This window comes from Podarcis cretensis (assembly GCF_951804945.1).
Source record: "Podarcis cretensis genome assembly, chromosome: 8".
Classification (NCBI taxonomy): domain Eukaryota; kingdom Metazoa; phylum Chordata; class Lepidosauria; order Squamata; family Lacertidae; genus Podarcis; species Podarcis cretensis.
Window position 1 is genome coordinate 62397310 of NC_137177.1, and position 13172 is coordinate 62410481.

Here is a 13172-nt window from a genome sequence, read left to right on the forward strand (position 1 = left end):
AACTTCAATCAGCGGAACTGGCACGATAGGTGCCACGTAATACCCATTCCGCATTTGCAAGAACTTTATCATTTAGCATTTATACTTTGGAACTCCCTGCTTCTTGATATCAAGCAGGCGCCTTTACTGTACTGTATTCGGTGCCTGCTTTAAAAAAAAAAAATTATTTAGACAACCATACCCAGGTGCTTAGAAAGTAGAGATGAATATTAGCATTTTGCTATTTTGACTTTATGCTTTAAAGTATTGTTGTAATTTTTACTTGATTTAAAAAAAATTGTAAACCACTTTTGAGGTTTTACAATCAAGCGGTGTATAAATTTTATGAAATAAATACATGAAAATTGGAAGATTCAGAGTAGACAAAAGAAAATGGGTTCCCCCCCTTCCAGATAGCAACTAGTTAATCTGTGGAACTCACTTCCATGAGATGTAACAATGACCATAAAAAAAAAAAAATTAGATAAATTAATGGAGGGGTATCAATAGCTACTACTCATAGTGCCAGAGTAGCACCTTCCGCATCAATGTGAGATGCCGATGAATGATAGGCAGCCATCCCTATATATGTTGTTGTGGGTGTAGGGTGGGGTGGGGTGACTCTGGATGATGCCCTGAGCCCCTTCCAGTTCTTAGGATCCCGTATCTGTGTGGGTTGAAGGTATAAGGGAGCAAGCTTGCCGAACCCCTATATTAAGGTAATGGCCTTGGCTAGCTAGTTAAGCACCACCATTAACATTACCAAAGAAGGTGCTCTGTGTCATAGAACAAATGGGTGGTTTGCCAGTTTTTTCCCCATGTGTGGGTGTGTCCGTGGATTCGGACTTCTGGGGATGTCTCTGATGCACCCAGCTTACACGGCAAAGTGTTTCACTATGCAGTGTGAATGGCCTATCCCATAATAGCAGCGAGCTTCATTCAAGCCAACAGAATTCTGTTGTGAGCTCCATTTAGCCAGAGACATCTAAACCAGGATGATCCCTTTGTCAGCATTATTCAGTTAGGACGCCAGATAGATCAGCACTACACCGCCATACTCTCTCTCTCTCTCTCTCTCTCTCACACACACACACACACAACCAGCTACCACAGGGCAGGACTGCCGCAGGCACTTGCCGGTCCTAGTAGCCACAAGTGGTCAACTTCCAGTGAACATAATTCTCTATGTGCGCATACATGTGCTCTCGTGAGTCAACACGAGGCCTGAAACGGAGGTATCCACGGCAGCTAAAGCAATGATAACAATATAGAAAGGCAGAGGCTAATCAAACCACTGGAAACACTAGTCTGAGATTGGTTTGAAGAACAGAAGATAAGAGTGTCACAATCTCCAGTTGCAAGGGGAAAATCATTGATCCAAAAAGATTTAAGATATTCTCCATGTTACCAAAAAAAGCGGGGGGGGGGGGAGTCTACTTAAGCACGCTCAATTTCACATCAGACCCTAGTTTTCATACTTGATTTCAGCTCTAAGCTCGTTGGTGATGTAGCTCGTCAGCATGCAAAGCAGCTGGTCTTGGATGGCTCTGTTGCCCATGACCAGGGCTATGAGCTGTGCTGTATCGGTCCAGTCTAAATTCCCAATGATGGCGTAGGCGTTGTCGTACAGCCGCTGCTGCTCCACGGGAGGCAGTTCCAGGATGATCTGAGGGATGGGCTGAAACTGCCCAGAGGTCATCCAGGAGCCAAGCAAGCCCCCAACAGCGCCCCCTAGGAAAGCAGCACAGAATTGTATTTTAAGCCACACGTCACTCACCAATGTCAAACACCCCCATGCGGCAAATCATGTGCAGATGCACAGAATCCAGGATGCAAACCTCCTGATGGGGATGAAGACCAAAATTTGGCTTTAGGGTATTTTGTTTCACATATTGGTTGCTGATTATTAAGGCTGCAACCCTAACCTTGGAGTCAGCCCCATTGACCTTGACAGGCCTTATTTTTGAGTAGACATGGTTAGGCTTATGCTATGGATTTATTGTTGCCACCCCATCTTGCAGGGCTGGTTTTTTGTTTCCTGTTTTTGAGCAAAATCAGGTTATTAACATTCTAATTCGCTAGTTCCCCAAATTGGGCAGTACTATCCCCTCCCCCAGGAATTGTTAAGAGGCAAGTGCAGGGCAGCGCTGGAAGAGTAAAAGACTATTAGACTTTTGAAAAGCTGGTATCACTGGACCAAGGGCATGAACTTTGTTGAATTAACAAAAAACAAATAGTTTCAATTGGATTTTGAATTTGTTGTTGCCGTTTTGAATTTGATAGTGCCATGCAAACCACTATGGAGCCAAGTTGGGTTGCGGGGTCCAAAAAAGTTTGGGAATCGCTAGCTCTAAAGCAAAACGGCAAGGTCGTTTCTACAGACCCTCTGCTTGAAAGAGAGCCTCACTTACCAACGGCTATGCCAGGCGGGCCGCCCACCAAGCCTCCCACGAAAGCAGTTGCCCCAGCCATGATCGCTCCTCGCCCTGAATGCTTGAAGGCCGCCCTCATTTTCCGCTCTTCAGACACATGGCATAGGAGCTGCATGACGTCGTTCACGCTGACCGGCATCTTGCGTAGCTCACACCTTGAAAGCAGATGGAAAGGTAAAGGTACCCATGACTGCTAGGCCTAGTCGCAGACGACTCTGGGGTTGCATGCTCATCTCGCTTTACTGGCCGAGGGAGCCGGCCGACAGTTTTTCCGGGTCATGTGGCCAGCATGACTAAGCCGCTTCTGGCGAACCAGAGCAGTGCACGGAAACACCATTTACCTTCCCGCCGGAGTGGTACATATTGATCTACTTGCACTTTGACGTGCTTTCGAACTGCTAGGTGGGCAGGAGCTGGGACTGAGCAATGACCGCTCCCCACTTAAAACGGGGGGCGCCCTTTGCGTGGACGCGTGCAGCCCTGGATCTGGAGTGGCCCCATCAGCATAGGCTTTGCCTTCCCTCAGGTGGGATACCTGGAGGTCCCCGCCTACCCCAGTGAGTTGTCCAATCCCACCTGGGGGAAGCGTTGCCAGGGAAACCAGGCCAGGTAGGGGGAGAGATTACCTGCCCACACAATAGAGGGTGGATCTTAATTGGTAATCCTCACTTGGCTCCAGAGCTTCTCCCACCCTACCCACCCTCAGTTAATGTCTTCTTTTGCGGGTTAACTTTTCTTCATAGGTTTTGCAGGTTAACCTGTCTCCACAGGTATACGGGCGCTGCTACGATAAGGTCGCTGTTAAAGGGCCGGAAAGGAATTTCCCTGCATTGGCAGGTTTCGCCTTTCCCGTAGCAAAACGTCACAACTTTGGCTGTATCGGGCCTTGGGCGGAATCCTTTAGTCCATCTTCCTCTTTGCAGCGGCGATACCAGGGTTCCCCGTTAAAGGGGTTTTTGAAGGGAGGCTTTGGCCGTACGCCGAAAGGTCATCATTGCTCTCCCCTGTGGCGGCGGCGTAATGGGGGCGGCTATCTCTGCTTGAACATATGTTCTCCAGAGCTGGCCCATCCCCCCCACACACACTGGATAACCCTGATGCTCCCTAGGTCCCCGGCTGGGGACTAGGGAGGGAGAACGCCCAATGCCTGAGCCAAGGTCTACCCACATTTGAAATTTAATAAAGTTGTGGCCAATTTAATCCCATAGCACGTTGTCTAGAGTCGTTATTCCACATGACGGGGGGGACCACTCGGGATCTGGGGACTCCACCTGTCCACGCAATGGGAGCTCACCCCATTGTGGGGATTTGAACCGCCGACCTTCTGATCGGCAAGTCCTAGGCTCTGTGGTTTAGACCACAGCGCCACCCGCACCCCTATTATGGAAAGCTACAACACCTTAATAGAAATGCGAGAGAACCTAACTCAGGCTCAAGGGCCACATTCCACCACAAGCAACTTTCTTCTGGGTGGGGGTGCACCCCAATGGTGGGTGGGGTGTAGTGGATGTGCCTCAGACCTCTGTACAGCAGGCAGCGGGCAACTGTGAAAAAGTATACACATGCTTCCATCCAAGTAAGCCAAGAAGCGCTGTCACAGTTCAAAGGCACATTCCAACCAGGCAAAAAGCCCCTGAGATTGACCACTGAGAGAACCCCAAGGACCAGCCAGACAGGTCTGGAGGAGCAGAATTGGTCCCTGGGCCTGAGGTTCCCAACCCCTAACCTAAGACCTCTTTTATACCCCATGTAGCTACTGCCCATCTCTATTTACAAAAATATTTGTACAGTGCTTTATCATTAAAAAATATCAAAGCAGTTTACAGCACCAGATATCAATTAATCAGTGTGAAAGGATGTTTTCTTAATTGCTTCATTGCCACGCTTGCTGGGGCTGAGGGGGACTATAGTTCTGCAATATCTGGAGGGCCAAAGGTTTCCTATACTCAATGTAGGAGGTCGCAAGTTCAATCCACCACACCTCTAATTAAAGGCAATCTTGGGTAACAAGATTATTATTATTTTGCCTTTTCCCCAGACAGGGACCCAAGGCACATTACAGAGAAAAATGCACATACACAGATAAAATAGAAAAGATAATCATTAATAGTAATTAAACATCAAGACAATCAAAATACTATCAAAACAAAGATCTATTAAAAATACAGGTAACAATAAAAACATAACAGCATCAGACCTTTCTAAAACCAGTCAGTTCCTAAAGGCCTGTTGCAATAAATCCACCTTTACCTGCCAGTGAAAGGGCAACAAGGAGGGAAGCGGTCTAACATCTTTAGGAAGGGAGTCCCAAAGTCTGGGAGCAGCCACCAAGAAGGCCCTCTCCCATGTCCTCTCTCATCCCTGCTGAAGACCTCAGAGAGATTCTCTGTCAGAAGAGGAACAGTCTGCACAAAACACTTGGCCATGGTTGAGTTGTCCCACAGATGTTCAGACAAACCATGGCTAGTGTCTCCCAAATTTGCCTTGCTTCCCAGCTGCTCTTGTCTTGTGCCTTTGTGGTTTTGGGTGGTGTTTGGTGGTCAAATTGAGGAAAGCTCCTAGGTTTACGTGCATTACCGAACCACAGTTAAAACAAACCAAGGTTCCTAAGTCAACAACAAACCATGGCTCCAGATCACCATTTGTTAGAAGTAAAGAAACCATCATTAAGCCACTGGGCAGGATTCACATATAGCATCACGCCATGATTTAGTGTTGTGGGGAAACCAGGCCGGCGTATACAGCACTGGAGTAGGTAAACCAATGGTCTGCGAGACCAAGCAGATTTACTTGCAAACACGTCAATGGGCTTTACTTCCTGGAGGGGAAAGGCTTCATTGTCATCTTAAATTTCCAGCTCTCATGACTGCAAAAGTGGTGGTGGCAGGGGAATTAAAAATTCTCAGAATAAGTTTTTTTGTGGTTGCAAAATAGGAGTTCTGATCTGTTCCTGGTTTTGCAGACAGAGCAAACCTTCCATGGTTTCATCATTCTCATTGCAATCCAGAAACTCCCAGCTTTGCAAAAAACACACACACAAAAAAAAACAACCTTAGAGTTCGTGGGATTGATGCCCTTACACAAAAAGATTGCTTCACGGGCATGATCACAGAAGTGATCTCACTCCCAAACCACAGGAGACTATTGCGATTCAAACATCTGCTCTGAAACCCAGCCACACCTGAGGTCCTTCATAGCGGATTCAGATTCCTTTGATTTTTGCAGGGATTAAGAACCCACCAGTTGCCTGCATATTGGGGGGGTTTCCCCTCTCGTTTGATAGAAACCGCTCTGGCTTCCTTCTTATTCGCCCCGCCAGAGATTTTGCATTAGCCACGCTGCCTGTCAAAACAACCACGTCCGGGGCTTCTGTCGTTCAGCCCCCGCCCTCCCCTTCCAAGTATCAGGCAAAAGTCCCTCCCTGCATTTTAGTCCACAGCCTCCAGCAGCGGACAGACAACTGGCCACGCATTGCTAGCTACGGTATTTCTGTTGTCATCAGCGGGGCCAAAGTAAGAGAAATCCGTAGTGTTTAGCCGTGATTTTCAGAGCAGCAGAGCTGATCGTTCAGAATCGCTGCGCGCTTCCTGCAAAGGAGGGTCCCAGTCCACGCAAGCTGCTAGTCCGCAAGCCTAAACTCTCACTTACCTGAGAGGAAGCCCTTTTAACCAGCCTGGAAAGGTTTGCCCTGGAAACCCGTTAGTCCTTGCGAATGTGCTTATTTGATTTTTGGACTACAATTCCCAGCACGCACGGCCGTGAGCGAGGGGTGATGGGAGATGTAGTCGGCGCTTTTGCAAAGCGGCCTGGGAGGGGATGGGGAGCCCCTTCCGTCCAGCCCCGGCAGGCAAACAGGGCGCTTTCCTCGAGTCTCTCCCCAACCCCCTTTGCAAACTCCTGCTCTCCGGGGCCATTCAATTCGCCCCCGGATCCGGAAGCCTTCCTCCTTCAGCCCGGGGCTGCGTGCACAGCTCCGCCTCAGCCTAGCCGGGTCGCCCCCGCCCAGCCGCGGGTCCCGTGGGGGATCACAGAGGGCGGATCTGGGCCTCGCTTTGCTTCCCGACATACAGCCGCGGTTGCAACTGCACCGAGCTTGCTCAAGTTTCCGAAATGTCGGCGGATCTGGGGCACCGAAGCCCCAGCTGCAAACTATAGGGCTAGCGTGTCTTTCTTCTGCGCCGCTGTCAGGGTTCCTGTGCTTGCAACAGCTGCTTTTTAACAGGCAGGTGTTCTGCAGGTGAAGAGCTTTGCGGCTGCGCCTCCTGACTCCCGGTGTGCCAAAGGCGCCGGAGCTCTGCCGGACGAAACGGGAAGCTTTTGCGGAGAAGGATTAAATCTGTCCGCTTTCCACGCGCGCCTCCTTCCTCGTTTTGCCTTGGAAATGCTTAGGGTGGACGTCTCCCCTCCCCCTTGGAAAATAATAATACTTTATTATAGATAGGCATTTATTCAATAAATATATAAGCTTTAAATATTAAATATGTTAATTATATTAACACACACATATGTTAACACAACATAGTGGTGTTGTTTTTAATGTCTTGCCCACCCTTTATCAGCAAACCCAGGAGAAGTTTACGACAATTTAAAATCCAATATGAATAAACGTGTTTCCATTTGGTTTCTTCCTTTAAAGTTGTCTCTCCTCCTGCCTTCCCAAGCAACTCGAATTTCATGCTAAACTTTTTCTGCTTGTTCTTATATATAATAGTATCTAGCAACCTTTCACATTCATGATCTTATTGATCCTTAAAACGGCCCTGCAAGGTACGCACAGATTAGCATTATTATATCACTAAGATCAGGAGCTGCTGAGAGACAAGGGTTTCATAGAGTCGGAGACTTGTTGGAAGGGACCTTGAGGAGTCATCAAGTCCAACTCCTGCTGCTTAAATGCAGGATCTGTTGTGCAGGATGTGACCTGGAGTCTTTGCTGTCCTGATGCCCCCTGCGGATGTACAGTAGTTGGGTCACTTCGCATACAAAAAAATGGGGGGGGGGCACACCAGGAAACCAAGGATGTTGATGAATTTTGTTGGGGGGTGGATCAGAACAGCAGGAGGTGAGAGGTTGCCTCTGAAATTGCTTTTATTACATAAACAGCCCCATCTGGCGGTTGCATTAAAATTTAGCCCTGTAACATGCCCAGCAGTGTTTGGCTAGTAGAAACTCTCTTAAGGACACTTGAAGATCAATCTGCATGTGGTCATGGGAGACTTGTATCTTCAAATGCAGCTGTCCTCCAGGAACAACGAGGATGTGATGGAAAGTACAGGCAATGGATAGGAGTCTTCCTTCCTCTTGGTGCTCTTACACTTCACTGTCCCGGAGCCAGGTTCCCTTTGGGCATCAGAGCATCCCTAGGGCATCACCCACAGTGTTGTTTAATGAGCATAGGAAACTTCCTGTGCCTTCATTGTTCATATGATGCTGTCCTCCAAAAAGCTGCCTTCCCACACTTTCTACCTCGTCAGTCCAGATTTTTTGGGTACCCGATATAAGAAAACCTGGATTGCAGGAGGGGGGAGTGTAGCGAGGAGGAGAGAATGAATGGAGGTACAGGAAACTCCCTAGCCACATTAAGTGGCATTATGGATGAGCTCTGGGAGAGTGATGGAGGGGTGATGGAAGAGTGGTGGAGGGATAGATGGCAGGTGAGACAAGCACATTCCTGTGAACCTCTTTTATGCTTTAGATTGCATCCACTGCCTGCCCATCCTGGTTTACGCTTGATTGGGGCATTTGAAGGTACAAGTACCCCATCCTATATATGAATTTCAGGATTTTTATCCCCGCCCCCTTTTCTAACCTACCAGGATATATTGCTGCCTTACCGAAGTTTTTAATTATGTTTGTATAGATATTTATCAATTGCTTTTAACTTTATTGTATTTTACGTTGTAAGCCACCTGCATATATTTTATGAATTTGTGGCTCATAAATATTCAAATAAACAAATAAAATAAAATAAATTGTCTACGTACACATTAGCGACTTAAACCTAGCAAGGTTGTCTGACCTTCCCAGCTGCATTTCAAGTCAGATTTGCACATCACAGGAGGTGTGGGGATATCTTCATCTGATGTGCATTACCTGTTTGGTTTGGGTGTGACTGCAGCTTCCCCCTGCAACAACCCCTCCTATTCGTTAAACTGTCATCTGCACATGTGCAATGGCTGTCTCACATGCGCCCTGCTCAGCTTAACTGCACAGTGAGTATGGCTTACGTTTTTCAATTGAAGGAAGACTGGTTTCCCAAGAAACTGCAGGATAGATATGGACTGTGGCTAATGGCATGTGCACTAGGCTTCAATCACCAGCAGTGGGAGCACACTGGCACCAAAGCAAATGGTAACAGCCCTCAAGTGCAGTTGAAGAACCTGCCCCATTTCTTGTGTTGACGTGAGATTCAGTTCCTCCCTTTTTTTACATGGAACAGGCAGCAAAATGTCGGGCAAGCCAACTGTAGCAGAATTATGGGATACAGCCATCAGAGACTGGCTCATTAGGGCAAATGGGGCACTGCCCCACCTACCACACACTGTCTTCAGCCAGCCCCCACCCAGCCTGCCTGCTTGCTTCCAATTGGTCCAGTGGGGGGCAGCACTGCTTGTCACCTTCCTCATCTCAGTGTTCCCTTTGTGGAGCTCAGCAGGGAGAAGGCAGATGGGACAAAGTTGGAATGAGTTGGCTCCGCTGGTCATTGGTTCTGGCGCCCTCTACTGTCAGTCTCCCTGCTTTCTGCCCTACCAATCCCAGGGTGTAGGTAGGATATCACATTTTGCATGATTTTCCCCATGAAAAACTCCCTGCATGCATAACTTCAGAGAGTAGCTTGTCTCAGATCCTTTGCTATGGTTAAGCCATCCATCAACAACCCCCACTCCACCCTAGTTACTTTAGCTTTTTCTCACAGATTTTGCTTTCCCAACCATGATTGCCTCTGCAAACTTTCTTACTTTTATATCAAGCCTGCCTTACAACAGAATTCCCAAATGTAGTGTTAAGCATTGGACAAATTGCCTACCAAGCCTGCAGTGCTGCCATGTGCCTCCTTTACTATCTCTCAAACGGTAGATGTCTCCCTTTGCTTGTGACTGTGTGATCTGCCTTGCATGTGCGCTAGGCAAACATTGACAGCCAGTATTAATTTTCCTTTCCCATGCTAACATTCCCATCATGCTTTGTAGAGAAATCCACAGGGGAGAGCAGATAACGTTGAGTACAAGCACAGAGAACAGAGCACCATGAAAGCAACAAATTATAAACTCCACCAAAGAGAGATTCGCGGCATTTATTTTATTTCATTTTTTTGCTGTCTCACTCTGCCCCTTCTTCCCCATCAGTAGGATCACAGGCCTGGTACTTTAGTCAACGCCTGCATCCTTGCCAGCAGGTTCAAGAGAAGCATCTGTGAGCACTAAGTGATTCCTTTCAAGTGGAGATTCTCAGGACGGCGGCAGCAACCGAACGGATTACAGGGGACAAACAGCAGGAGAGAAAAGCCGCTTCACAATAATGCGGCGGAAGACAATGGGGTCGCCGTTCCGGTAGCAAAGCGGTGCACGGGAGGGGATTGCAGTGAAAAGGGAGCCTGGAACTTGTGCACCTTGGGGGGCTGCAAAATTTGGCAGGACGCATGTTCCTCTTGCTTGTTGCTCTACCAGTCAAACAATGAGGCCAAACCCCACATGTGTAAGGGCTGGTAGTACGCTGGCATCTATATATATAACTAAAACAAAAAATAAATGAATCTGCTACCTAATCACACTGCATGCAAAATCAGGAGAACAAAAGGAGTCTGCGATGCTTCTCTTACCAGTGGGGAGATAATTAAGGATGAATGAAATATTGTTCTGTGGATTTGAAATGAAATTGTTCTTAGGAACAATTCTGTTTGTTTTGTTCGGGGTGAAGCTCCTTCCCCCGCCGCTGCCCCCCTTAGGGTTGTCTGCCTATGTGGAGGGGAAGAATTGCATGGCATTTAAATAAATACCCGACACGATGGCAAACTTTATTTGCATAAACACACAAAACAGGTCCTTCCATTATGACTGCAGGAAAGATTTTTGTCTCTTTCCCAATTCAAAATATTGCAGTCAGTCACTGGAATAGGAAGGGAGAATGCATTGGGGATATCCTACGGGACCACTCAACACCGTCTCACCACCAATCCCCACCCCGGCTCTGAGCCTTTATCCCTTGGGGGTTCCCCTGCTGTTGCCCCCCCCCCCGCCCCCCGCATCCAGCCAGTCCATAACATTTAGGCTGCAAGCACAGAACCAATGAAATGGTAAGGATGCCTCTTTGCCTCACCTGTTGCCCTCTAAATTCCCAAACAACCACTTTGAAAATGTACCTAAATATTCCAAACTTTTTTTTAAAAAAACAACAACCATGAGTTAATATGGATATGACAACTGTGACTATTATTATATGACCTTTCAGGCCTGTTTTGTGATCCTGTTTGTGGTAGAGTGGGCCCACAAACTGACATTTTGGGTTCCCCTTTCCTTGCAGTATCTGATGATGAGATGAATGCAGCTGTGCTGCAACAATTTTACAGCTCTTACAGTGCTCACCCCCTTTTTAAAAATGGAAATCAAACACATTTCCCCAAGGTACTCAAAGGAATTTTGCCAGCTCGCAATAACTCTTTAGTGTGTCAGCTTCTGCGAGGCACCTAAACCACCTGGTTCTGTTTTCTAATTTCTTGATATCACTAGGGTGTGCTATAGCTCATGAAATCTCACAGAGGTAGCGTTCTTAATAAGTCATTTTTGCCACATTATCCTGTGCTTTAAATTAGGGGAAATCAACTTCAGTGAACCAATACCCACATCTGACACGACGTATGTTATCTGGAAAAGGAGATCTGTATTTATTAGTCTACACAGCATTTGTTATGGAGTTTTCTAAAAATTAAAGCAATTATATATAGCTATAGCATGTTTAAGTGTTCAAAGCACTTTACATCCATTATTCTTCCCAGTGCTTCCCCCCCAAAAAAAATTATGTTTAGGAATACTCTCATTTTCCTACTCATATTGAAATACTGCCCCTCAATGAGGCCAAACTTAGATTCACAAAATGTTTAGGGGTATGCGTCCCCCCAGGAAAAAAAACACCACTGATTCTTCCTCTCAAAGGCCTTTGACTTTGAAAGAACAGTAGCTTCCCTAAAGCCTAGTTCTGACTGAGGGGTATAAGATTATGATTATTATTTACTATGATATGTATGTCCAATTCAAACAGTTCAAACACATATGCTTCTTTTATCCTCTCAACAGCCCTGTGAGGTAGGATAGGCTGAGAGACAGTGGCTAGTGAGCTTTGTGGATGAGTGGGGGATTCGAACCCTGGTTTCCCAGGTTCTAGTCCAGCACTCCAACTGGACTACTGCAACTTTGAACTGTGGGTGGGGACCCATATGCTCTTCCACAGGTTTTCCCATCTCTTTAAAGTATTCTTTATGCCCATTTAAATGATTCATCAATTATAAACTTTTCTTCATTTGGGTGGCAGCCCTACTCTACAGATACCCAAGTTCTCTTCTCACAAAGAACAAATTTCTGGACTTAATATTCATGGGAGAAAGTGCCGAAACCTGCGGACAGTGATGCTAAAACCAAGAGTAAAAGTGTCAAGGGATTATGGGAAAGGAGGAGAATGGCTCCACACCGTCCCTGAGCACAATATTTTTAGCTCGCCGCTTGATTGCTCTGGTATTGTTCCTCCTTGTTCTGTTTTTATTAAGACGCTGCCTTTCAATCTTAATTTATTGGAAAGCTAAAGATGTTTTCTAAAAATAACTTCGGAGCTGCTAAAAAATTCAGCCTTTCACTTGCAAGTTTCTGCCAGCTGGGCCTGTCTTGCTTTAGAACTGACACCCTTGAGATTTACAAATAGGATTTAAGAAGAAAGGGCGGGGGGAGGAATGAGATGGCTTGTGAGCATGACAAACATACATATATAGCCCTAAAAAAAAGCACAACCACACATCCGACTTCAATTTATAAAAATATTGTGCAGAACCCTCTTTGCGAAAGACAATTATTTTAATTGTTTCACTGCTGATTATATTTCCCTAACATTTTCTTTGACTGGGTAAAGGGAAAGGGGGGCCGGGGTGGGGGTGGAGGCAGGGAGGGGCATGTCACAGAATTATAGTTGATTTCAGACTACCCTTATTAGGCTTTACATTAATATGGTGTTGCGTATTCAGCAGGCCTTTTCCTTGTTCTGTTACAGTGAAACCTCGGTTTTCGAGCGTCTCGGAAGTCAAACGTTTCGGTTTTTGAACGCTTTTCGGAAGTTGAAGGTACCACGCGGCTTCCGTACTGAGTTTTCCCTAAGTACAGTGGTACCTCGGGTTACATACGCTTCAGGTTACATACGCTTCAGGTTACAGACTCCGCTAACCCAGAAATAGTACCTCGGGTTAAGAACTTTGCTTCAGGATGAGAACAGAAATCGTGCTCCGGCGGCGCGGCAGCAGCAGGAGGCCCCATTAGCTAAAGTGGTGCTTCTGGTTAAGAACAGTTTCAGGTTAAGAACAGACCTCCGGAACGAATTAAGTTCTTAACCCGAGGTACCACTGTAAATGCTTCCGGAAATGCATGCTTCGGTTTTTGAACGTTTCGGAATTCAAACGGTCTTCCAGAACAGATTACGTTCAAAAACCGAGGTCCCACTGTATACGAATGAAGAAGCAGGGCTTAATTTGAGCCCAGGCTTAATTCTGCAGGCACAGTAGCACAG

General features: G+C 46.7%; 2 protein-coding genes across 3 annotated transcripts in view; both read right to left on the reverse strand.

The window, feature by feature from the left end:
* The window catches only part of LOC307223113 (protein C19orf12 homolog), a 116584-nt gene that overhangs the window by 29522 nt on the left and 73890 nt on the right, over window positions 1-13172 (reverse strand). The window lies entirely within an intron of this gene.
* On the reverse strand, window positions 135-6387 carry LOC307223112 (protein C19orf12 homolog). 2 transcript variants are annotated; one of them, XR_013841948.1, is made up of 4 exons: window positions 6060-6387; window positions 2391-2566; window positions 1088-1710; window positions 135-1056 (listed from the first exon to the last, which is right to left on the reverse strand). XR_013841948.1 is itself a non-coding variant. In XM_079988969.1 (3 exons), the coding sequence occupies exons 2-3, from the start codon at window positions 2548-2550 to the stop codon at window positions 1445-1447; spliced, it is 426 nt and encodes a 141-aa protein (XP_079845095.1). In that variant the 5' UTR covers window positions 2551-2566; window positions 6060-6387; the 3' UTR covers window positions 135-1444. The 2 variants fall into 2 exon arrangements, 1 of the variants encoding a protein (XP_079845095.1); XM_079988969.1 differs by having other exon boundaries at window positions 135-1710.